The 25,356-nt window shown below is 40.3% G+C and overlaps 1 protein-coding gene across 1 annotated transcript in view; it reads left to right on the top strand.

The window, feature by feature from the left end:
- The first annotated feature begins 5,349 nt into the window (after positions 1-5,349).
- The window catches only part of hspg2 (heparan sulfate proteoglycan 2), an 88,568-nt gene continuing 68,561 nt past the window's right edge, over positions 5,350-25,356 (top strand). Inside the window, 1 exon segment of the mRNA XM_051071387.1 lies at positions 5,350-6,295. Coding sequence (XP_050927344.1) covers positions 6,227-6,295 — 69 coding nt within the window. The 5' untranslated portion in view covers positions 5,350-6,226.

Raw genomic sequence — 25,356 nt, 5'->3', positions numbered from 1 at the left:
CACTTTCTCAAACGAGTGGCTTCCTTTCTCGCATTTTAGGACACAACCTCTCAGTGTAACGTAACCAGTGAGTTAAAACTTTTATGACAGTTTCTCCGTCGACCGCACTCAGCTTGAATTGAATAGAGGAAAGAAAATCTCGGGAGGGTTATTGGACCCAACAAAACCTAATTTTCAACCACGACACGACGGCTGACTTAAAGGTGAGATGCTTGTTTAGTTCACAACATTAAAGTTCAGGTTAATTTTCTCCCTTGTGTGAGATAATTTGAGCAACTCAATCATGTAATGTGACGTCTGCTCCTTCGCACCTGTTCCAGTGTCTCCAATCAGTATCATGGTGTGTTAACGAGCATGACCAGAGTGTTTGCATTAAGTCTATGGTTTGTCCCTGTATGTATGTGTACGTGTGTGTGTGTGTGTGTATGCAAAGAAACTTGACTAAAACTGCATAATATACACTTTTATAATTTAACAAAATCACCAAAAGGAGGTCTCACGTGTGAAAACATGTCCCTCAAGTCCACTAGCATTAGAAAAGCAAAAAATAAAAATTTAAGGAAGCCTTTTAAATGTGTATATGACACAGAATCACATTAAAACCTTGCAGATTTTTTCAGTAATTTGGCCTGTATCAGACAATAGCAAATGACACATGCTTACAATATTTTGTTGTAAAAGTAGTATTGTACATCTTTTTTTATTCAAACAACAATCCCAAACAAAGGGGAGACCTTTGACTCATGCCCCCAGTAGTCTGACTTAAGACGCACTGTGTGTTCTTGTATCTACATGTGCTCTTTGTTTCTGTAATACCCTCCAATCAATGCTGATTTTGTGCTTGTATATACTGTTTGTCTATTTAGACAACTAGTACCATTGCTTGTTTCGTAACAGTTATTCATTTAATTTACATGTTGGTAAGTCGGGATTCCTCTTAGTTTCTTGATGTTTAACACACAATGATGCTTTTGTTACAGCACCTGAGAAGGAGCAAGTCCATAAGGCAGAGCCAGATGGAAGAATATTCAGGTAGGCACTGTTTTATAGTACATGGACTTTACAAGACAAAAGCTGCAGTCAAAATGCCAGTTCTGTTTTGCAGTATGAGCACCCAGTGTTGGTATCTTAATTCTGCATTATCTAATATACAATTATGATTTATTTCATTGAGTTTGATTTTTTTTATTTTTTGTTAGCTAAGTCTGATTCTGTGTGTTTTTTTCTGATTTTTTTTTTTTTACTATATCATAGCAATAAAATGGATAATAGCATATGTGGAACAGTGTCCTCACCATAAACAACATAGCAAACTGGACTTAAGATCAAAAGCACTTTTATTGTGGAAGTCAAGATAAACCTGAAACAAAGATGAATAATTTCTTTTGATTATTTCTTCTGATGCTGTGCCTGAAAATCTCCTAAATAGTTAAACCACATCTAAGACTTTGAGCTCATGTTTGTTAAGCAAACAGTTATCTCCACATTTTCAGAAAATCAAACATGAACTACCAGCTTTACCTGAGAAGGATTATTCTCGGTAATCCACACTGATTGGAATAAAGAGCACAATAAAAGTTGTTGCATGCTTTAGTAGTTTACCAGATAAAAAGGGGCTTGGAAAACATTTTTCATGGGAATTGTGTATTGAACACTGGAGATGTGCAGTGAAACACATGGACCTATACCAGGCAGGGATGGTCTAATAAAATAAATTATATTGCTTTTGGGGGCTTGATCTGATATCTGAGTGAGATCTGACTATTCTTTTCTTGACTTGTGTTTAGAAAGTATCCCAGCTTTGTGGAAGTGCAATACTTTATTGCTGCTACTACTGTATTGCTTGGATGTCTCTTTGAAATGTGCTCCCTCCTGACATGCTTAAGTTCAGATCCAAATGAGTAGTAAGACCTGATGTATGCTCAAATTTATGTTTGTAGGTGAGTCACAGTCACTTCCCTGATGCCATTTATGGTGTGGACAAACATCATGTACCTCAACTAACTCACCCAGGCCTGTGAAAGACAAAGCTAACTATCACTGAACTTTTGAATTAAATTATACATGTTGTTCTGAAGATGAAAGAGGCACACGCTCTGGTGAGGGTGGTGCAGCAGATGACCAGACAGATGCCATTCTGATGTCATCTTGCAGCAACTGTTTGAGCATGTCTGAACGCCAGGGCCATGCTGTGTACCCTGAGTGACGGTCTGGTGTTCTACTCACCTTTCCCTGTTTGAATGTGTGTGTGGATTGCATTCATGCATCTGTGTTTTATTTTGGTCAATGACAGCACTGTCTTTCAGATGCAGGTCAGAGCTGTAGATAATCTTGACTTGCTGTGTATGTCTCCCTAATGCTTACAGAGGCTACGTGTCTTAGAGAGACACCCAGCCAGGCTTCTGGTACATCACTGGACCTATACTCTTAAGGAAAGAGTATAGTAGTAGCAAAGATCAGCTTTACAATACTTTCAGGAAGTCTGTTTCAACACTATAGCTCATGAGTTTCCTGGGAGTATGTCTCAGCAGTTTTGCAAGATATACAATTTAACTTAATCATCATGTTTTTGTGTTTTTTTATAGTTGGCAACTTTTCTAAATGACCTTTGTAAGGATATGAATCCTCTTGGAAAGAGTTTTTTATAGCCACAGTGTCTTAGTACACATAGTATATGTCTGTTTTTAAGAGTAGATAATCAACATAATGTTTAGTGTTCTCTTCAATGTGGTTTTAACAAACGTATCCTTTTCTGACGCTAATTTCAAGTCTCATTAATATATTAACGTTGTTAACAAAATGGTATTTTGTTATTTGGTGAAAATGAGGGTGGAGGCAAGGAAAGACATGACCCACATATAAGGGTTAATAAAAAGAAAGGGGGAAAGCCCCTTTGTGTTCTCATCCAGTGTAACTGTGTATCTGGCTCCCACCGAGAGCAGAAACATTTCATATTTCTTGGCTGATCTGTTGGTCATTGTCACAGCTGTTGCTCCAGCTGCATAGTGCAGCTCCATTTGGCAACATACACTGTGCTACAGTTACTCTAATGTGATACGCAGAACTGGCCTGTGCAAGGGTGAGTCATTTGACATCTTCACCACCATACCCCACCATAAAGTCGTCTCTCAGTGGAGACATAAAGGCATTGCATAAGCCTGAAGCTACTGTAACTTTTGGATTTGCTTTTACAGTTTATTCAGCTCTTTACCTCAGCATAAATCTTAGTTTACAAACTGTATTAGTTCTCTCTGTAAGCCAGAAGAAAATTAGGCTTGTAGCTTTTATATTATGTTACCTTGCTCTTAACATTAATTTAGTTTCTTTAGACGTGATATATTTAAAACATGCAAGTTAAGCAGTAGTGTACTTATCTAGACTCTAAAGTCCAAACAAAAATAGATGGTGTTTCTGAGTCACAGAGGATTTGGTCCTTGTTGGCACTGCACGAGTCAAGGATACCAAAGCATCCTTAACAGTTTGTTGAAGGGTACATTGGTTTCTGGACCTATAATAATGGTTTGAGACAGTTTTTACTAAACATGTTCTACACGGTTTTTCCAGTACTTTTCTGCTGACGGGAGGCAAGGGAGGAGTCCCTAAATCACACCACTGTGGTCAGTGAGATGCTTCTAGTATGCATTCACAGTCAAAGAACAGAAATGATCTTTCTCTTGTATTCAAGACGACGCTGAAGAGCACAGGAGCATGTCTCTACTCAGGGCCCTGTGTTAAAAGTGAGCTGTAACATATAGTTTGGTCTTAAATGTCTTGTCAACGCATCTCTCAGTTACCAGATTTAATGATTTCCTGAAATACAGTTGGAGGTGTGGAATTATCCAGTAATTCACAAGAAAAACACAGAAAAATTAAAGGAAAGTTTGAGAAAATGACGTTTAAGTTTAGGTAGCAGACATACTTTTTCCTCCTGCTGTCCTTGATCATTTTGCAGCTCCTTGCAGGGGTCCCACTGCCCTACTGTGGGACCCATGATATATCCATCTATTCCAGTCCTATGGTTTCTCCTCTTTATGTCTTGGCCCAGTCTGAATTGTACATATCCTGCTCACTTATGTGTCTTATTATTCACCCACATCTAAAAATTCATAGTGCAAAAATGATGTATGTGCAGAGTTTGACACTAGAAGACATTTGTCTGCTTCTAGGGAAGGTTTGTCCATCTCACTTTAAATCTTAGTTTAACACATTTATGACTTTAATGACATCATGACTAATTTGGAAGCTGGTCTCAGTCCAATATACAACTTGCACAAGTGTGTTGTGGAAACCTGAAACTTCTGGTACACTTACACATATTTTAAAGGGCATCTTTATTCTTTGTAACATCTTTTGTAATGTAATTGGACTGTAAAAACTGCTAATCTTACGAGTGTTACATTCCCAGCATACCAACCAACTCGATAAGCCTGTTCTGTTCATCTCCCTTTTAGCCTATTTTGGTGAGCAAATGAGAACAGCTCCTCTCCATTTCTATTCAGGGTTCAGCTTTTAATTGGCAACAGCTGTTCTCTCAAATCTCTGAGTGATACCGTACGCTCTTTACACTAGTTACACGAATGGACACAAACATGCAGTCTTCCTCCACACAACTACTGACTTCAGTCCTGACAAGTACTTACCATGTATTTCTGTGTTATATTTAGGACATGTCTGTGATGGAACAGCAACACAGGACATTTAATTTTGTCCTTTGTATCCACTGCATGGAGAAGTCATTTTAATTTTTGGTGTAGTGTCTCTTCTTACTCCAGTAGAGGGCACTTAATACTCAAGGATACTGTGTTTAGCTTTAGATGTCTAGTTCAACAAGATCTCCAACAGTGGTTCCATTTTCTACCAAATTAAGACAACTTCAGTCTTTTTTAGTGATCACAAACTTTATTTAAGCACATTTCATTGCCATTAATTTACTAAGTAAAATGTTATGTGACAGGAACTAGTTTCAGGGAGCCATTAAGTACTTTGGAAAATATGTGTCCTGAGGGTATAAAAAGTACACCACAGTTGTGGAACAGGTTTATTGCCCAATCGAAGAAGAATGACAAATCTCTGAACTTAAGCTGAAGTTTTATTCTTAGAAAAAATATACAATATACAATTAAAGAAGGGCAATCTTGTAATGCTTAAAAGATTTCTATAATAAATTATGTGGGAAATGTTACTGTAGGAATATACATCTGATATACAAAGAGACAGCTAACATGACCAGAACAGCAGTTGAGTACAATTTGGTACTTTTCTTGAGTATCTCCATTTTATGCTAGTAAGTACTTTTTACTCCACTGCAGTTATCTTGCAGTTATAGTTACTGCTTACTTTGCAGATTAGGATTACAGATAAAACATTATAAAGCTGTAGTCAAAGGCATAAGTAAATTTTGAGTACATACGCTTATGATGTAACAGTTGGAAACAGGACTTGCTTGTAATGGAGTATTTTTACATCATGGTATTACTACTTTTACGCAAGAAGAGGCTCAGAATAACTGGTTACTTTGCAGGAGAAACTATTGCATAAGATTGGCATAATGTAGAATATCATGCTCTGCAGCGTACACATGCATCAGAAATTATAACGCAATAATGTAAAATATCTCAATACTTCTGCCACTACTGCAATTAGCTGAGTATTTAGTACCACAGGTGGACTTAACGTCCGTGTGCGGTGAATATAGTTGTACTACAATAGTATTTTCTCAGGGGTCGACGCATGTGAGGAGTGTGTGGTCATGTAAAGAGCTAACATGGGTCTACTAGGTGGCGTCTCCCCACAGTGGGATTAGCTGTCTTCTCTTTCAGCACTCCCTGAATTCCACTCCGCCTTTTACTTTTTCGGCTGCGCTCCCTCTCTCTCACTCACTCTCTCTGCACAGGACTTCCCAGTGACTTTGCAAGACTGCATTTAGCCCACAACCCAAAGTCCCAAGTTTCGGAGTGCAACTGGAGAAGAAGAAGCAAGTCTGGAGACCCTTCGAGTCGATATTTTGCGTCCCCTCCGCGAAAAACTAGCGCGAAAAAGGATCCGGTTTACCTGTTGATGAAGTCCCACCGGGTGTGGGACGCAGAGGAGCAGTCTGGTTTCTTCGCGGAGAATAAAAGTCCGAAAAAGGTGCAGGCAACACACCACTCCAGTGGCCAGGAGGAGTGAAGGACCTCGGTTTTTCCTTTTTCCCCAGCATTTGCAGCCTGTGCTGGGTTGGTGGAAAATGGGCACTCCGACCACTTCGATCTATGGACTTATCCTCTCGTTGATACTCACATGCCAACTGGTTTCTGTAAGTGAGCTCGAACTTTTCTCCTCACTCCTTTTTTTTCCCACTCTTCTTTCTCTCCCCACTCCCTAAAGCATGTTTCATTCACCCGCAGAACTGACCTATAAAACCATTTATCCCCCCAGAGGTCAGGTCAGAGTTACAAACCAGGACCTTTATGTCCTATTAAAGGCAGAAAAAGGCATGTGTTGTTGATGTTTCTATTTATGTGCAGTAAATAGTGCGGTCTGCTGGTGCAGGGCTGCTTACTTACAGGTGGGCTGTTGAGCAGATTCCAGCACAGTCACAGTCATATCAGCATGTACCATAAAGATGCTTTTAAAAGTAATATGACAAACTAGAACCTCCTGTTGAGTGAAGTGGGCTAAGTTTGTCCATAGAAACAAGCTATTCATAGTCTCCCTGCAGTCCTCAACTCTTAAACCTTCTCAAACTTTGTCAGGCATTGCCCACACTGCCTGTTAGTTATAACGTGTGAAGTTAACTTTATTTTAGGGCAGTGTGATCAAAATGGATGAAAATGTGCAGTTATTACCGGTATCTTTTGTGTCCATACATTTAGGTCTTTGTCTTCCTTATGAATGAATAAGACCTGTAAAACCTGGAACAAAAAGTTGGGGTTACTGTACAAAAAGGGGTGTAGGTTGTTTAAGGAAAAAAAAGGGTCTACTTATCTACAGCTACTCTCCTCCATCCAGGATCTACTTCAAGTGGGACAGTGCACCATTTTGGGAGTGTCCTAACTTGCATCCTCTGGTTTTATTCATTGAGCTTTAGCTGTTACGTAGTGTGCTCTGGGGCTGCAACTAACAGTTTCTAAAATTACTGATTAATTTTGAAATTATTCCCTAAATCATGTTGTCTATGAATTACTAATGAAAAATTATTGGGGCTCAAGATTATGTCTTCATATTATCTAAACAAAAGCCCGAACCCATGCATATTTAAAGAAATATACAAGAGAGAAAAGTGTCAAATCCTCACAACAGCAGCTGGAACCAGATAATGTTGGAGCCTTTTTGCTTGAGAAGTGACTGTAATGATTAATCAATCATCAAAATTGTTGCACAGTAATTTTCTGTTGTTTGACTGATCAATTTACCAGTTAACCGTGTGAGCTCTAATCTACGCACTGTTGGGCATTTATTCAAGTATAATTAATAATGTTTGAGTCTGAAAATAAGATGTCTTTACTTTGCTATATCTGTAGTATGAATCATATAGAGGATGACCATCGCTTTGCTGCTGAGAATAGTCGCCCGCCCCCCACCCTCTAGAAATCCCGTCTGGGCTCTCACCTTTATGCCCTCCAATAAACAGAGCTGTCATGGCTGAGATATCTGTGACTCCTCTGTGTTGATTTGATTCGAAGCAGAGCCTTTTTTGAATGATGGGACATAGTTGAGGTGGCCAGCAGACATTAATCTTTCACCTGCTGGATATAGAGTATATGAGCAGTGATATGCCTGACATTTGAAAAGCTATAGTGTTAAATTTTTTATGACTTCAGGGTATATTTAACATCCAGCGGTGACATGCAATTGAATGCTGTGCCTTGCCCGTGGATGGCATGATCTATCACTTTGTGTCAGTGCACAAAGTTGCAACAGAACTTTCATTACCTGTGTCCTCAAAGGCAACATAAGTTATATATCTTTAGTATCATCGATCCACAAGAGCTATCCAGTCCCTAGAGGGCTATTATCATCTGTTGTGTGCTGACACAAGATGGTAATAGGAGATGGCCTCTACACTTTTACCACAGCCTTGATTGACTACTAGGCCAACAATACCAACATAATTGAATTATGTGGAACCACAAGCATCTGTTTCTTGCATTATGACTTTGAACTACAGCAGGCGGACTGTCCTCTTGATTCAATTAAGCACGCGTACTGGTGTTACTACGGGCCCTCCTTTCTCCCTGCTGGAATGTCAGGGTCATGCGCATCAACTCAAACAATCAAAGTCAATAAAAACTCTGTATGGGGTAAGAGCTCCCCCATCACAAATGACTACCCATGTCCTGCTGTGAACCACCAGCAGTTCTAGTGTGAGAAATTGTCCAGGTCAAACATTTTTTAGAGCAGTAAAAAAAAAAACTACTCCCAAATCTGTTTTGAGCTCATACAAGTGAAAATGGATCGATAAGGTCAGTGCTTTGCTTCTGGTCTCACTTAATCATAAGAAAATGGAGGAGGAGACTTTGTTTGCTGGTGTGTGACATCAGATCAACCACGAGCACTACTGCTGACAATTTTTGGCACGGAGATTTCTCCCAGTATAGACTGTCACAAGTGTCCCTTGACTTCATTGGGGGTTGGACTGGGGTTGGGGGAAGGGCGGCCTGGATTCCTATGACTATATAGTCTGCAGAGCGTGTTTCGTTTGCGTAAATTGTTCTCTGTCTCTGCTGGGTCTAACTCATCCACCCCGTGCTAAATACTATGCAGCGATAGTTTGAACAGATAATTTTTTTAGTTTGTGCTGCGTGATGCATTGACTGGGTGAGGTGGTTGACTTCTGTTGTGCTTTGTCGTTTCACGTACGGCTACCTGGTGTTTAATTTCCATTCAGAGTCGATGAGGATTCTATGGAGTTGCAAAGCACAGCAGTGCAAACACCAACTCCACTCCACAGTTTGAACAGTAGGGAAGGTCTGCCCCCCTTCCAGACCCATTCACATAATTGCTTGAAGACTGGGTTCAGTAAACATTGCATTGTTGAGTTATAGCCCCAGGGGAGAGGCCATCTTGGCTGATGGGACAATGCTGAACTGAAGTGCCTCGCCCCCCCCCTGCTCAAGCACATTGGCACATATGGAGCACAGGCCGGCAGGGTGGCATTTGTTGACTCTGCAGTGAGGTGTGACTTGGGCCCGTATAGAGGTCAAAGAGGTGAGGACTCTGAACCTGACTGTTTCTCAGTTCAGCGGGGTTCTTGGTGATTTATTCGCAGCCAAGATTAACTCCCTCTCCAAAGTTTCCTAAACTTTTCACTTTTAACTTGTATATGTGGCTTGATATGTAATGCTTCTATGTATTTTGAGTCTTTTCACACTTGACTTAAACAAGACCAGCATTTGTTCAGCATTCTCTTAATATTTTTCTTTCTTTTTTAAAATTGTCTCTACTCTTATAATAGTTCCATTGGATACAGATGCAGAAAATATTCCCTTTTAATTTTCTTTTTCCCCCCTACAGAGAAGTGAACCCAAGGTTGGTTTCAATTCAGCCTGTGGCTTAGTATGAGTAGCAGAGGCACATTGTAAAACCACTGCAGTTTTACTTATAGTATAGCAGTAGTAATGTGTTAAGTATGCATAATTTATACTAAATGAGCTGAAATATCCCAAAAAATATTGGTCTGATCTTTTAAGAATGTGCAGTGTAGTCTCTCCCCCATGCCTGAATATAATGCCTTTTTTTAATTTGCTCTTTACAGCCAGTGCTGGTTCATATTAGAGCAAAATCAAATCAGGCATTTTGGTGAAAGAACCATATTTTCTCCTCACCTCAGAGATCAGCGTGATATGTGCGCTGTGATGCAGATTAGGAATGTAGATTACAGAGATGCATCAAAGCCTTACAGATGGATAAAATATATTTGTTTTTTTTTTTCTACGCCACCCTTGTCTGGGACACACCCTTCATAAACACACCACACTCACACACACACACACACACACAAACTAATGTCTCTGTAGCTGGGGTAGCGTTGTGCTTTCATGCCCAACGTTGCGTCCGTGTCGGACAGAAGAGCCGACTCCAAACACAGCTGCACCTCAGCTGGTACAGAAGCAGCGCTGTGCATGTGCTGACATGAGCACACATTCTCTGAGTACTGTCTGTTGTAACTAGAGTCCCACTCTTTCCATTTGCACCTCTTCACACATTTACATTTCCCCTCTCTAAGGTGCCCATCTGTGGATGGCTTTTGTTTCAAACCACAGCTTATCAGATTGACATTTATGTTTCATCCTCAGATCAGTTTGAAGCTTCTGTAATTAAATCAAAAGTTAATTAATTCAAAGTCTTATGTGGAAGAAAGTTTGAGTTTTAACGTACATGTGTAGGAGGTAATAAATTTGAAGCCATCAGACCTCTCTGATTACCATGCCATGCCGCCATGCATTCAACACTCCTCCAAACAAGAAGAGGAATAAAATGTTAATTTAATTAAATTCTGTTCAATAATGCTTGTTGAAAATTATTATATGATCAATGTGGTGTGGAAGCAATGTGGCTTAGTGATAGCAGTGGCCATCGTTTCACTAAACAGCCTGTTTTCAAGGACTGGTATTGACAAATGAATAACTTATTAAAGTGCCCCTGAGCAAGATATAAAGTCTACTTATTTCTGGATTCTGCTCTGTAGTAAACTCTGTAATCTGGCCTCTTTGCAGTGCAGCAAGTACTTAAAGGATTTCCTGTCAAGAATCATTAAAATAGCATGGTCACAGTCCACGTTGTATGATATGTAATTGTTCATATTCAGAAGTTGGAACAAAATATATTAAGAACAGAGAAACAGTTAAAGAAATGCCCATGGGCCACTTCTGTTTCAGTGGAACATACTTAAACTATATATCTCTCTTCATTCCTGTGTTATGGAGCTACAGGTGCAATAAACCCATAAGAGTTCATGGTGAGGTCATAGGATGTCCTAAGGATGCAGCACAGCCTGCAGACCATAAGCAATAAAAACAGCCAATGGTCAGAGGCTGGGCAGCAAATCACAAATGTCTGATTTTTTTGTCACTCACTCTGTTAAGTCAGAGACAGCTTTGTTTTGAAAATGGTTGATATGAAGCAAACTCCTGTGTCCATTGTAGTTGTCTTATATTTTTGTTAAACAAGTGACGAGCAGGTCTTTAACTTGATGTACTTAAATGCCAATGGTCACTCTACTCCTCAGGAAATAGTGAGCTTTAAATCTAACACACGTCACGCAGCTTGATAAGAAGAACAAAAGACTATAGTAGACTGGTACAGACTCTGACTCATTTCCCCATCTTAAACAGTCTTCTTCAGGCTTTTCACGCAGTATTACCAAGTTTTTTTTCCCAGGCTGTACTCAGGCCTACACTTATTAGAGATTCATTGAAATGCTAAGTTAACTGTATTGCACTTTGAAGGTTCTCTATAGCTGTCTGTGCCCTATTGAGTCTGCCATTGTCTTTGCTGATGTAAAGTCACTTGGGCATTCTACTTTTTGCTCATGGGAGCTGCTGCATTGTCTTGTATGGACCCTCCCAAGTTATACAGCTACTCTAATGGGGGTTGCTGCCCTTTTCACCAAAGCCGTTTTTGTGTATTGTGAGCAGAATGGTTTTTTTCCTGGGTACTTAAGTTTGCTAAAGGAATGCTATCAGTCTTTTTTTCTCCATTGTCTTTTAAAACCAGGTTTGACCCTGACATCTTGTGAAGTGTTTATAAGAAATCCCACCCTGGTGTCTTATCAGAGCAGATGGTTTCTCACTCCCTGAACACAGACTGTCAGCGCCTTGCCTCCATTTCCTTTTACTGTACAAGTCTCTACCTGTGAAACAGAAAGCCTTCCCATCTTTGCAACACGTTATTGTAACCTTAACAAGATACAAATTCACCTAAGTTGCTGTTAAACCTGTGATGTTCACAGAGGGAGGTTGGCAAGTGGAATTTTGCAGGCTTCAGGGTGTAATGACTCAGTGAAAAGTAAATACAGGGAAAACACTGACTTCCCCTTTCTGCTCACTTTTATTTAACTCAGAGGCCTGTTTGTAGGCACTCATACAAGAGTGCTGCTCTTCAGGAGCCTAATTATCCAATGACTTCACAAATTAAAGGGTTTGTTTGTTGCAAATCTGAGGACTGTAAAAACCAAAACCAGCTTTATTAAAAATCAACTCAGTTCAAAACATTTCTTGTACACAATCATTATTACTATATACAGTATAAATATTATATGATTTGGGGAAGCTAATGTTATATCTGAAGTAGCATTATATTTGCCAAACTCATCAGTAAGCCATCATCCTCATGGCCATGTTTCCTGTGAAATTAAAGGTGAAAACATGAACATACAAAACAGTTTGCAAGTTAAGCGGCCAAGCATTTATTTTAGAAGGAGTTAACAGTCTGATTAAATATGTCTCCTTCTCATACTTATAGCACTAATCTACACTGCAGTGCAACAGTGCTGTTTCTTTATTCCCACCGCTTTTTCATTGATCATCAATCAGTGTCAATTGACTTTTTCCCTTGGATCTGCAGCTTTAGCCTCAGTCTTTGAGCATGATATCATGCATGTAGCCAGCAAGTGTATAAGTGTCCATTAGAAGTCAGCCAGAGGCACTCCTACTAAAACTTTTGTGTTTTTTTGTGGTAAATCTGCCACCATTATCATTCTGAACTCATTTTAAGAGGAATGGAAAGCTTGACACTTGTAGCAACAGGATAGGAAGGGCTTAGCTAACGGTCAGCTGGTGTATAATGAGCTGTTAAAATAGCCACTGTGAAAATATGTGTCATATCACCACTGGTTTATGGAAGAGTGCAGTTCTCATGTACTGGGCCTTGGCTGTGCCCCTCGCTGAGGCTGCAGCAGAGGACCTCAGGAGAGACAGGAGGAGAACTGCACCAGTCTGGTCTGTGTTATCATGTCAGCTGTCGTCCCACAAGACATAACAACTCTTTCTCCTGTTATACACACACACACACGCACACACACACATGTACGCACCTCTTGTTCTCAGATGAATTTTCTCTGTGCAGTTTTTGCCCTCTGTCCTCTCCTCTCCTCTCCTTCCTCTTTCTACTCACTCTCGCTAGTAGCTTTTACTGTTGACCAAATATCCAAATCCTTGCAAACTGTAAACAAGTGGTAAACCAGTATTTGTATCATAGCTGTTGGAGAAAACTATTTCTACCCGCCTGACCAACTATTGGTTCAGTGGCAAGGAAGGCAATTTGGACAAGTGATTTGCTCCACGATGAGATATCTTTAGAGCTTTCTGAAAGCAAATGGGTTTGTGGTTAAAAGGTTGCCAGCAGTCTATTGTTTTGGTGCAGTGGCTTGTGATGGTCTGAAACTTTTGTCCCTTGCTGAGTCACCATCCTGTTGGGGAAATGAAACCTGGAATTATCTACAGGACAAGAGGACCCCACTTGCCCTGAAGCAAAGTTTATTCAGGCTTTCCTGTGCACAGTTCAGATGTCTTGCTCTATATATGGTGAAAGACATAAACCAGTGTATTTGTTGTTTTTCCAACCCCCCTTTTTTAAAACTTAAATCTATTTTCTCTTTGAGGTATGTTTATACTTGAAAATCCCCCAAATCTTTAGTCATATCGCAACAGTCAAGTCTTATTTAAACATCTCAGCCTGTTGTTCATGCAGTAAATACATAGAGGCATTTATCACAGATTTTATTTCTTACCCAGAGAGATTTACTTCATTTGGATTGCCTTTCAGTTGGTCACAGAATGTAGTTGCAAAGCTGTACTGAGGTTTTAACAGGTTTTTATAACTTGGCAAGTAACACACCAGAACTACAGATTAATGAATTCCCCTGGACCTAATTATGCCATAGTACAAGCTCTTGTTGTTTTTATTTTTCTCTCTCAGCTTGAATGTGATATTTGAATTTCCATCACACTGTGTTTCAGCTGAGTAAACCTGCTTGGTTGGAAATATTTTCCATCCAGGTTTGGTGCTTTTGAAGATGCATGTTCCATGCCATGAGCCAAACAGTGTTGTAATGGAAAAAAGTCTTTGATTTAAAAACATACACAGTCATTCACATACTGTATTTTTAATGAAAAATAAATAGTGCTCACTATAAATCACAGAGAGAAATCTTTAGCTGCATCAGAAGTGATGCCATAAAACATCCTAACTACTTATTGTAATAAATCAAAATATATAATGCAGTATTTGCTGTTACAATAAATTAAAAGACATACTGCAAGCATGACCTGTTGCTACTAATGCAACTTGTTAAACCTTGCCCTCCTTAGTCACTGAACAGCACAGACATAGGTTACAGTGATAATGGTGAAAGATTTACTACTTGAAATTTGTTGTAGTTAGTTGTAATTTCAGACTAGGGCAGGTTTCTCATTTCTAGCTGGTGACTAATAATTTTGTCATTTAAAATGAGTATGATAATGAAAAATGAAAGATCAGACTGTTACCCCTGTTTGGCTTTTATTAGGACGAACGTGAGTTTTTGCAAATGTAACACTATCTCAGGTAACTTTAGCTGGGTTTCCTGGAGTGTAACCTCTTAAAGCATCAAAGACGAGCTTCTAGACATTAGGGAGACACTACACAGTCGATATGCTAGTTGTTTTTAAGAGATGTAACCCATAACCCCATAAACTTATGTTGGTTAATTATGTGCTCGTGGGCCTTGGAGGTAATGTTAGGTCAGGTTACCACTATTGATATTAAGCTAGCCACATGCTAACAATTGCAGACAAATGTTGTCTGCAACATACTCCTCTGCTCTTGTGTTTATGGAAAGGCATGAAAAAGACACCACCTCCAAACTCTTTTTTTATACAGAGTATCGCTTTTACTACAGCCCCATGCACACTGCCTTGGTATGTGAAGTAATCCAAAGCTTGACAGGCCTGCTACAGTTGCTAAGCTATGATTGGACTGTTGCTACATGGGGAAACAGTCTCCCATATCACCTCACAGAACCTTTTTTTAAAAAAAAAAAAACTAGATGTGTCTTTCTGCTGATAGGGTCTTCACAACGACTTGCCACCAAGTTATCCATGTTTTTTGTTAAACAGTGTAGACACCACCACCGGACAGTCACTTCTTTGTGACATCTCACAGAGATGAAAGTCAAGGCATTGATAAGAGTGGAATGTGGATCCTGTTTGCGGTTAAGCGTTTCCCTAGATTAAAATCACTGCTTCTTGCTGGAGACATCACCATTGAGCTGCCTGATTATTTTCAAATACACTTCTCTTGAAGCTGTTCCAGATCGCCATCAGGAAGAAGCTGAGTGAAGGATTTTAGATTTTATCTTTATTCATGTAGACGATTGCCAACTAAATAGAAACACAAAAAATCCTTAACCACCACTGCTGACTAAAGTAGCTTAGCATCCATCATGTGCCCAGAGGCTTGACAGTATGCGAGACTACCCAGTACCTGGCAGGCCTGTTGAAGCTGAAGGTCGGTCTTGTAATACAGTTGGTAAGGCAAAGGGAATTTCTGTGGTTTTAGACTAAAGTGGCTGTATATAATTTTCTCTCCACCCAAACCATCTGTTGATTCCACGGAATGAGGAGTCATCTGAAAACTCAGCTTAAAGCTTTGTTTATGCACTCCTGAATGTTGCTGTTTGTTTGATCAGAGATGGCATAGAAACACCCTATAGACTGGGAAATCTACTGGAAACATACTGTTTAGAAACCAACCTAGTTCTTCACTTTGTATCTGTCACATTTCTGCCATATAACAGTGTTTAATTTCTGTGGAAGCATGACTCAGCCTGCATTCTCACTTGAGGTATACAGTTTACAGTAAGTAGCTGGTGACCACCAACAGTGCCTTTACAACACCACATCACTCAGGACTCAGGAGTTATGGGAACAGCAGCTGTTAAACGTGTCAAATTTTTTCTTAAATCAGCACACAGCTGTTGTGATATTTGATTAAATGTGACAACCAGAAGTCCATTTCAGTTTTTTCTTGATTTCTTTTTATGACCATGTGAGATATGTGTATTGGATTTGCTAATCTACATTACAGATCTCAGTTGCCCTTGATGTTCTTTCCGTAGTCATCAGAGACGGTGAAGGCTTCACTTTTCTGTTCGTCTTCATGCAAGCAGCACCTCCAGCCAAGTCAGGCAATTATTGCTTTAAAAGGGGTAATTAAATGGTTCTTCCACTGAACTGAGAGCCTGTGTGATTTATGTGGACTATGAGCACATAGAGAAGACTCTTTCAGCTGTGCCAGGATGAAGAGGCCCTGTCTTCCCACACCAGGCTCCACCTGCTGAGGCTCTATTATGACCCTGCCATGGGTACAAGGGGGTGGAGATGGGGGCACACCGGGGGCTAAAATTTGGCACAAACACCAGACTGCAGACTGCAGTCAAATTCTCTGGCACAGACATCAGTCTTGCCTGTGGGCACATGGTTAATTTCTCTCTAGTCTGTTGTTTCATCAGGGCTTTCCCCATGCAGGAGTAATGGAAAACAAGATTTGAGGGAGATAATAGTCAGTCAAGAGCAGAGTTGGTTTTTTTTTTTTGTGCCTATCTGTTTTTTAGAACAGGCTGGCCAGACAGGCGGAGATTAGGGTCTGATCAGTCCTGGGTGCTGTGGCTCTGAGGGCTAGTCGGCACTATTGCTGTAGTCCAGATGTGGAGTCTGTGCGTCTATATTCACATATTTACCCATTATAGGTCTAACCAATGTAAATATCACTGTCCTGCGGACTTGTTCTGTCCATCCTCCTTTTTCTGATGCAGTTAAATCAAAGGCCCCTTCAAAAATTTCAAAAGAGAAAAAATGTCTTTTGCACTGCACTTTTGAATGAATGAATCTACAGTGCTTTAAAATGTGTTGGAAACAGATTTTTCCACTGATCAGTGGAATGGCGAGCATGAGCCCCTGTGTCTCTATAACATTTAAAGGACACTTTAACAATGAAAAATAGGCAACTATACATAACATTTCTTAAAAATACAGGTATATATTAATTATTTATCAAATATAAACATTTATTATATTTTAATGGATCGCATGGATTTTCAGTCATGGCTCATCCTGCCTTCATTCAGCCCCCTAGGCAGAAATACTTGGAGTTGAGCTGAGGAATGAGTGTTTGCCTTAAGGGTCACTTGAAAAAATGCAAGCAAAATAAATTATTGGATTATAAGATTTTTATTTATGTAAAAATGCTGCCGTGTTATTTCTCACTGTCAGAGGCAGCAGTTTTTTCACTGTAAAGAACTGTCAGCAAGGTCAGAAGGAGTGATGTAATCTCACTGGTGAAAGCTGAGTCTTAAATTATCCTCTTTCTGTTCTTTTTTCCTTGAAAGGTCATGAACTGGCTTGTGCTGGCTTGTCCATTAGCACAGTGATAAGTCACACACAGAGCAGACTGCAGTTAGTTTCATTGCCTTCTCTCGTGTACCTAACCAGGCTCACCTCACTGATTAACCACCGGAGCTCAGTGTATTTTCACAGGGTTACACAGGACCCCTTGCCTATAATTACCTCTTATTATAGTAGGAAATGGATCCCTCACATCTGCTTTGAATTAATAGGCAGGTTAGCCCTCCTGCTTTCTTAAATTATTGCATAAACTCCTGGCAAACAGATGTCTTTGTAGGTGTGAGCACACCTTCAAATTAAGGCCTGGTGTTGAATTATGATGACAGGTGAAATTCGTCTGTCAACTGCTGAGAGGAAGATACTCTCAGATGTTGTTTATGGTCGTCAGATGTTGGCCCTTGGGTTTGTTGTGTAGTTGATACAAAGCCAAATGCATCCAAGTTTCTGTATAACTTAAATATATAATAAATATAAGGTAAATTAGTCCACATGGTCCTGATTATAATTGTAGCCCCTTTAATAGAGACCCTCCCTATGTATAGTCAGAATCATGGGAATGGGAATGCAGACCTTAATAATTAACTTTTATATACTTTGGAATGTTCCCTGATAATGTCTTACAGTATAATGAGTTGGGAATGCTTAACTCAGGTATAATCAAGAGCACCAAATAGCCTCTAATATGTGAATATTATGACATTAATGCTGAAACATACCAAGTGTGATAACAATAAAATTAATGGAATAAGGGCTCCTGTTCAACTGACCCACCTTTTTTATGTTAACTGCTGACTTTTATATCCTGCTTCTGGCTAATTGTAATGGGAGCTTTTTACAAAGCACAGGAGCAGGATCGTTAAAAAGCCTCAATTAATGGTTTGTGGTTCCAATTAGCTACCCAATGGTGGGATTATTACTCATTAGCTCAGACACAAACATACAAAAATATTATGGGTGTTTCCATTTCAGTCACTTTGAGAAAAATTGTTTAATTGCAAACTGGATTTTATTTTCTTAATTTCCAACCATTTTTCTGTTGATTAGGATAACAATTTACTCATCAGCCTAACTGTAGAGTATTTTGACACAGTGTCTGTGGTAAACTTAACGGCTGGTCACTTTAAAAATTTGTGAAATAGACTGTAATAGTGGTGACGTATAGAGATTTTTATCCAATGTCAGTCACAATTGCTCTCTATATGCCCTGTGGGCAGCACTACTGCTTCCACTAATGTTGGACTGAAGGCATAGTGGTTGCAAAATGAGATGGATATCATGAGATGGCCTGGTCTGTTACTTTGCTTATGAGCAAAGTAACAGACATGCGTCATATTTGCTGACAGTACAGTAAACTCACATTATTCATTGTGACCCAGACTGTTTTTGTCTGTTTACACTATTGTCAGTGCTGGGTTTGCATTTAGGTATTGTTCAGCTCTGAACATGCAGGCGGTGTATTTTTGGGACTATCTTGTGGAGGAAGGGTAAGTGAAGTAAAGGAAGTGTTTAATTTAGCATTAGGGATTTTATCTGGCTTTCAAAGCGTAAGATCCAGCAGGCGTGGTCATGTCTGGGGGAATTCCTTCCCCTAAGTTCATCAGGGGAAAATTGGATAGCTGTCAAGCTCGCTGAAATGCTCTTTTGTCACACTTCCTGTCCAGAGTTACATTTCTTTAAACCTGTTTAAAGAAAGTTGTCAGATCAGTTGTCAGATCTGAGTTTATACATTGCTGCCATCTGAGAGATAATTTGCTTTCTTGAAACAGTGTGTGAATCATTACAGTTTATCACATTACAATCTGCTATTCAATCTACGTGATAGACTAGTGAATGATCCCTGTAGGCAAACAGTCTAGACAGGAAGATTCCCAGTCCAGGTGAGTTAATACACTGTAGGCTAGTCTGTTGATATACTTGGTGACAGACTATACAGAAAGTCATAGCTCTGAAGCATGACTCATACTGAAATGTTTTATCGCAAGTTAAACAGGATAAATACTGATGAGATAGTGAAAACGATTAAAAGCAATAACAGGGCACTATGTTCATTCAGTCATATAGGGATATAGGAGTATAAATACCTGTGGCTTTGCTGATATATTTGAATATTTTAGCAAGTGTTACTTGTGTATGGTAAGATAGTGTGTTAGAGGTCAGACCTTTAAAACTATAAATGATGCAGGAAAAGTCAAAGACGTCTCAAGTGGCTCTTGTGAAGTCCTTTGTTGACCTTGGACAAAAGTAATGACGGGACTACTGTTTATCTCCCATCCAACAGCTTTTTCCCCCGACCCTCATTCATAACCATATCTTCATCCTGCACTCGCTCAGTTTGCTTATCCAAAGTCTGCTCTGAGACTGACTTAGGTTTTGGCTGGCCTGGATTTCTATACTTGTTTCTAAAGTTGGAGACATTGCAGCAGTATAACAAACTTCTTGTACAAGTGTTCAACTGTTAAAACAACAGCTGCCAAAACTTATTAAAAGTTTCAGCCAAGTGAGTTTCCTCATAAATTCTTCCCATTAACAAGGGAATGACTGCCTCTGTCCTACCAAACTAGGATGAAATTCAGAAGGCACATTTATGTGCTTATAAAGATCTAGAAATTGTAAAATACAGAAAAGATGAAAATGAAATATGAGCCTAATGGAATGGCCAGTGGTTACCCCAAGTAATACAGGTAAACTAATCCTATTTATAGGGTTTCTCTGACCGGCGGAAACAAAAGCGCTTTACACCTGGAGAAATCCAACCTTTACAACACTCGGATTCCCAAGATCCTTCTCCTTGAGCCAGCCTCCAGAACATAATCCGGTTCTTTGCAAGTGTCCTGCCCCTTGATCCTTTGTCAAGGAGTGACAGAGAGAGTTTGAATCAAGGGTTTAAAACTGTGAACGGAGAAGATGAGAGCCAATCACAATGAAGGCATTTTATGCTGACAAAGTGGGTACCTGATCCCTTCTCACATGCCAAACCCAATAACTGGCCTCAGGAATGTTCACATTTCTGTGCCTTAGGGTATCGTTAAAGAAGTAAAGCTCGCTGGCTTTTTGGAGGATGGTTAAGATTTGCCTTGATCCTTGGATTGGAGGAAATAAATGACTTCCTTCACTAAACATAGAAGCAAACCTGCAGGAAAGTCCCTTGTTAGGCTGAAGCTTAAGGTCACGTCACTGCTAACCAGAGTGTGGGTGGATTTGCTTCAAAACATTCTTGTCCATTTTTGGTCATTAAAAAAATAGGTGCTGTATAAACAAAATGGCTAAATCACTCTATTCCAGAAAATAGAGAAGCAAAGTTTAATGAAGAATAAACAGAGACACTGTGATCTGTGTGCTGCATCTTCTAACTAAAATCCCATTCTCATAGGCTCTGTGGGGCATGTTTGTAATTGTGAGGAGGGTACCAATTTGATCTTGAGTCAATTTTCGTGTGCTGTGCAGATGTGGGTGTGCTGGTATACTGAGCAGCAGTTGGCTGTGCCTGCTACCACTCAGAGCGTTTTCTGAAACATGGCTTTCTTCAGTGTTTATTGGTTCTTGTCCAGGCCTAACCTCAAATGGGGAGGCGAGGGGACTGCCAACCACAGCAGCAGACAGCCTACTGTACTGAACCTCTCTGACGGAGGATCTGGAAAAAGCATGTATAGAGTTTTACATTGCAGAGAGTCTTGTACAAAAGCATCTTTGAAAATGCTGGCCAAATATAATTCAGATTACTGCAGACAGCCATTGAACTCATGACTGTTAAACATAACCATAATATCTGAAAGCTCTAGGGAATCTGCAGTGACTTCGCAATTCTTAGATGTCTTTTAAACTTTATATGTGGCAGGTGATAAGTCACCCCAGTCTTGTTAAACAATCGATGCCGGAGATGTCCCTTCACTAGACTTTACTCCCTGTTCTGTCTGGTCACCCTCTCTGGCTGCAGGGCCCCTGGATGAGGGTGTAATAACACCTGCAGCTACGCAGGTCCTGAGGTATTTTTATCTCTCCAGGGAATTCCACCTCTGTTCTCCTCGCAGATCTCCTATCTGCATGCATGGGAACTTGACATAGATTTCACCTGCCTCGCTACATTGAGTTTATATTCTCACTGACATGCTGCATGACATGCTTGTTAGACCATGCACAGCCTTTGAGAAGTGATAGTTATGTTAACAAGCATACACACATCTTTCCATAATAGAAATGAAAGCAGAGTTTTGTATCAAGATGACGTAAGCCACCAGCAGCTGCGGAAAACCTGCCTCTGGAGCTGAATTTTCAGCCTTCACTAGTCCTCCCAACAGGCATAGGCAGTGTGCTCTTCCCAGCCTTGTTTAGAATTAAATCCAACAAAACAAGCGCAGATGACTTGGAAAGTATGCTGGCATTTGGACCAGAAATGGCAAACTCAAAAATGGCTTTGTATTTGTTGCTGTGGAAGTGGTTCATGGCATTGTTCTGCCAAGACATACTCAGTGTAATGTGACAGACTCTGAGGGCCTGCATAATAGTGTTATTTGTAATGACCCATAAATGTGGCTACTTCAAATGAGGGTTCAGCCATTGTGCTTCCCCATGTTTTTTTGAGAATAAATAAACTTTATTCTAAAGAGAAAATGAGGCAGTGAACTGGGGGTAGCCAAAGTTGAGGCACAGATGTTCTGCCTATACTTAAGATGTCCCTCCAATTGTTCTTAAGGTCTCACGGTTAATAAAGATTTCATAGTTTTTTGTTGTCCCTTATGAAGGATGTAAGATTTTTTTCTGGCTCTAAATTGTCTACTGTAGTGGTGTGCTGATGTGGTTCACATCCTGATTTAGTGATTTCATCCATCCAAGCTTGAAAACTACAGCAGCAGTGACTGATGTTTATGCCTGAGGACAAAAAGAAATCCATCATCTTTCTACTTCTACTTCTAGGCTAGTGGTATCTGTGGTATCAGATGATCATCTACTGCAAAGTACTCATTGTCAGTGGCTTTGCATAGTGTAAATATGTTTCAGATTTCCTCTGAAATTGTTGACGAAGGGCACCTAGCCCATGACACTCACATGGATAGTTTTTAATGTGGTTATTTGAGATTGTTGAATATTAGAGAACCCTTTTCATGCTTGTCTGTGTGGGCTGTGATGAAAGTTGACCTTTTCTTGTTGCCCATGGATATTTTGTGCTACTCTGAGGCCAGATCTGATTTCTCTGACCCTGTTCTCTTCTCTACTCCCACTTTGAGCTTTCCCATGGTGCACAGGTTAGCAAAAAACAGCTGTCAGGTAATTTCCAATGAGGAGGATGGAGGGGGCGCTTGAAAGACAAGGATAACCTCTGAATACCTTCTCTCCTTCCTCCCTTTGATGATTTTGTCAACGTCAGACTGTTGTGTCTTGTTTGCTCTTCAGTGCTGAACATCTGGAGATGAGCGCAGCCATATTTTCTGCTACACCCCTATAATGTTTACATTAATGACCTAAACAGCTGAGAGAGAATATTTGTGCTCTCACAGTCCATCACTTCTGTGGACGTATTTTTTTTTTGTCTTGGCAGAGCTAACAGAGAGTATTATTGAAAAAGTTGTGGGAAAAAAGGAAAAAGACTTTGATGTGCAGATGGCGCCCAACAAAGTGTTCTGTTCACTTAACAGCAGGTTTTGTTATGATGTTATGAGCTCAAAGTGCATCTTGGGTTACCAAACAAAGACCGTTCAAAACTCATGGTTTGAGCCACTCAACATGGAGGAACTGCTTTGCGTTCCAAAAGCTTCACCATGGTACCCTGCCAAACCCCAGTTAATTGTGAGATCGCCATCCCAAATAGCATGACCTTGGGAACTGGTGGAAAGTGGCTTTACCAACATGATATTATTCCCTCCAGCCAGAATGCCTGGAGGGTATTCTCTTCCTGGCCAAAGGGCCTGGAGGCTATTCTGTTCTCACACAGTCAGCCATCATGAGCAATCTGTTATTTCAAAGATGCAAATTTTTCATTTCTGCACCTTAGTGGAAAGCTTCACATACTGCATGTTACTACTCCAAAGGCCTTCTCTGTTTCATAAATGGTTGCATAAGCTGCATACTTAAAAAGATTTTGTCTACTTAGCCTACTTTTCCCACACAGTGTAATGATGAACTAATCGAGTATGATACATGGGGAGTGAGTTGACAGACTGAGCTGCTTCTGGCCTGTGATTATGTGGGACAATGCAAACGCGGCCAAGTCAACAGGTGGCATCAGATTAGTTGGTCCTGAGGCGAAAATGTGCGAGAGAAAAAGAGAGGACGGTAAATCTAACACTCCAGTGTAGGGAAACCAGACTATAACAACAGAGCCATCAAACAGCTGCTGCTACTTCCTGTCTAAAGCTGAACTGGCCCACAAACCTTTCAATCAACTCAGCAGAATCTGTCACTATGTTTAAAAAAGGGATTGGTTTAAAAAAAAAAAAAACATTTCCCACACATCATTTTTAACCATGGTCGCAGCATGACCCTAGGGATGGCAATGCCAGTCTGTTGCTCTGCCACTTTGAGCCAGACTAAAATATCTCAATAACTGGTAGATGGATTGCCATGAAATTTTAAACAGACATTCATGATCTCCAGAAGATGGCTTATGTAATCCCCTGACTTTTCCTGTAATTACATCAAGTTGCCAGTTTTTAAGTGAAATTTGTCAACAGCTGATGGATGGATTACCATGCAGTTTGGTACAGATAATTGTGGTCCCTAAAAGATGAATCCTAATATCTTTGGAATCCCCTGACTTTTCCTTTTGTGTCACCATGAAGCTTGTGTTATTAAGTGAAATGTGTCAATGACTGTTGGATAGACTGACATGAAACGTGGTTCAGGCATTCATATCCCCAACAGTCTCTAGCTACTCTGTATAGTAGCTGTTGTTTGTATCACTCCCCATACAAAAAGTAAATAACGCCTGTAAAGGGAAATCCACAGTTCTAAAAGGCATCAATTTACTGCAGCTGAAGCTCAAGTCAGTCTTTGTCCTGAGGTGCTGCTGTATTGCAGTGTCAGCTTAATGTTAGAACACCTCAGATCCCTCTGAGTTCTCCTCTGGGAAGGAAAGCAGACATCTTAAATGACACAGCAGCGTGTTCAAAGGGACTCTTTCTGTTATAAATAAACAGGCCGGGGCTGGCCAAGCCGGAGCTGCTCTTCCCCTCTGGGCTGCCATCAGCCTCAGCACCTCGCCTGTCAGCTGTCGTCTGGGGGAACTGGAGCTGGCCCCTCGGTCCCCTCCACCCGGCAGGTCACTCTCACAGAAATGTTACCGGAAACACACGCTATTTATAGACCTTACAAATTACTCTCACTGTGTTTATGTTTGATGTGACATGCACTTCAGGTGAGATAGAATGTCATTGTGTTTTTCCATATATACTTAGAATTTTTAATCTCTCTGCCATGCTTTTTGTTGTTTTTTTCTGTATTGGCTGTAAGTTAAACATTTTAGCTCAGCCTTGTTTTTGTCATTGGAGTATACAGTAAACATTCACTGCGATATATTTCTCACAATAAGAGCTCCTGTAGTTTTAAGAGCTAAACCTCCATTCCAATAAATTGCCTTTCCCACACGCAGCCTATTAAACAGAATAGGTCAGTCCTAGCTGAAACAGCAGCTGATACAGTGCTGTTACAGGTGTTCTCAGTGTGCATCCATCCAAGTGTGTATATGTGTGCATACCTGCATGTGTAAATAAAGGGGGTGGTTTCAGGGCTTTTGTTCATTGATATTGGGGGCCTCAAGGTTCCACTACTGGATGAACTGTGGTCATGATTCTAGGTGGTCTGTTGACGCAGGGTCCTGCTGGGGCCCCTGCTGGAGTGATAATTGAAAAGACGAGGGCTTCTGAGGGTGTCAACTGGGCCTTCACGCCTAGAGACGTTTGAGTGGAATGTGTTCACGCTCTATTATCCCACCCACAGTGAAAATGTAATACTTTATAGCCCTTAAAAACACTTTAGGCTACCTGTAAAGTAGCCTGAAGAA

This window comes from Lates calcarifer, linkage group LG6 (genome assembly GCF_001640805.2).
Source record: "Lates calcarifer isolate ASB-BC8 linkage group LG6, TLL_Latcal_v3, whole genome shotgun sequence".
In the NCBI taxonomy this organism is placed as follows: Eukaryota; Metazoa; Chordata; class Actinopteri; family Centropomidae; genus Lates; species Lates calcarifer.
The sequence above is the reverse complement of the archived record's forward strand: the minus strand, read 5'-3'. Positions and strand labels throughout refer to the sequence as shown.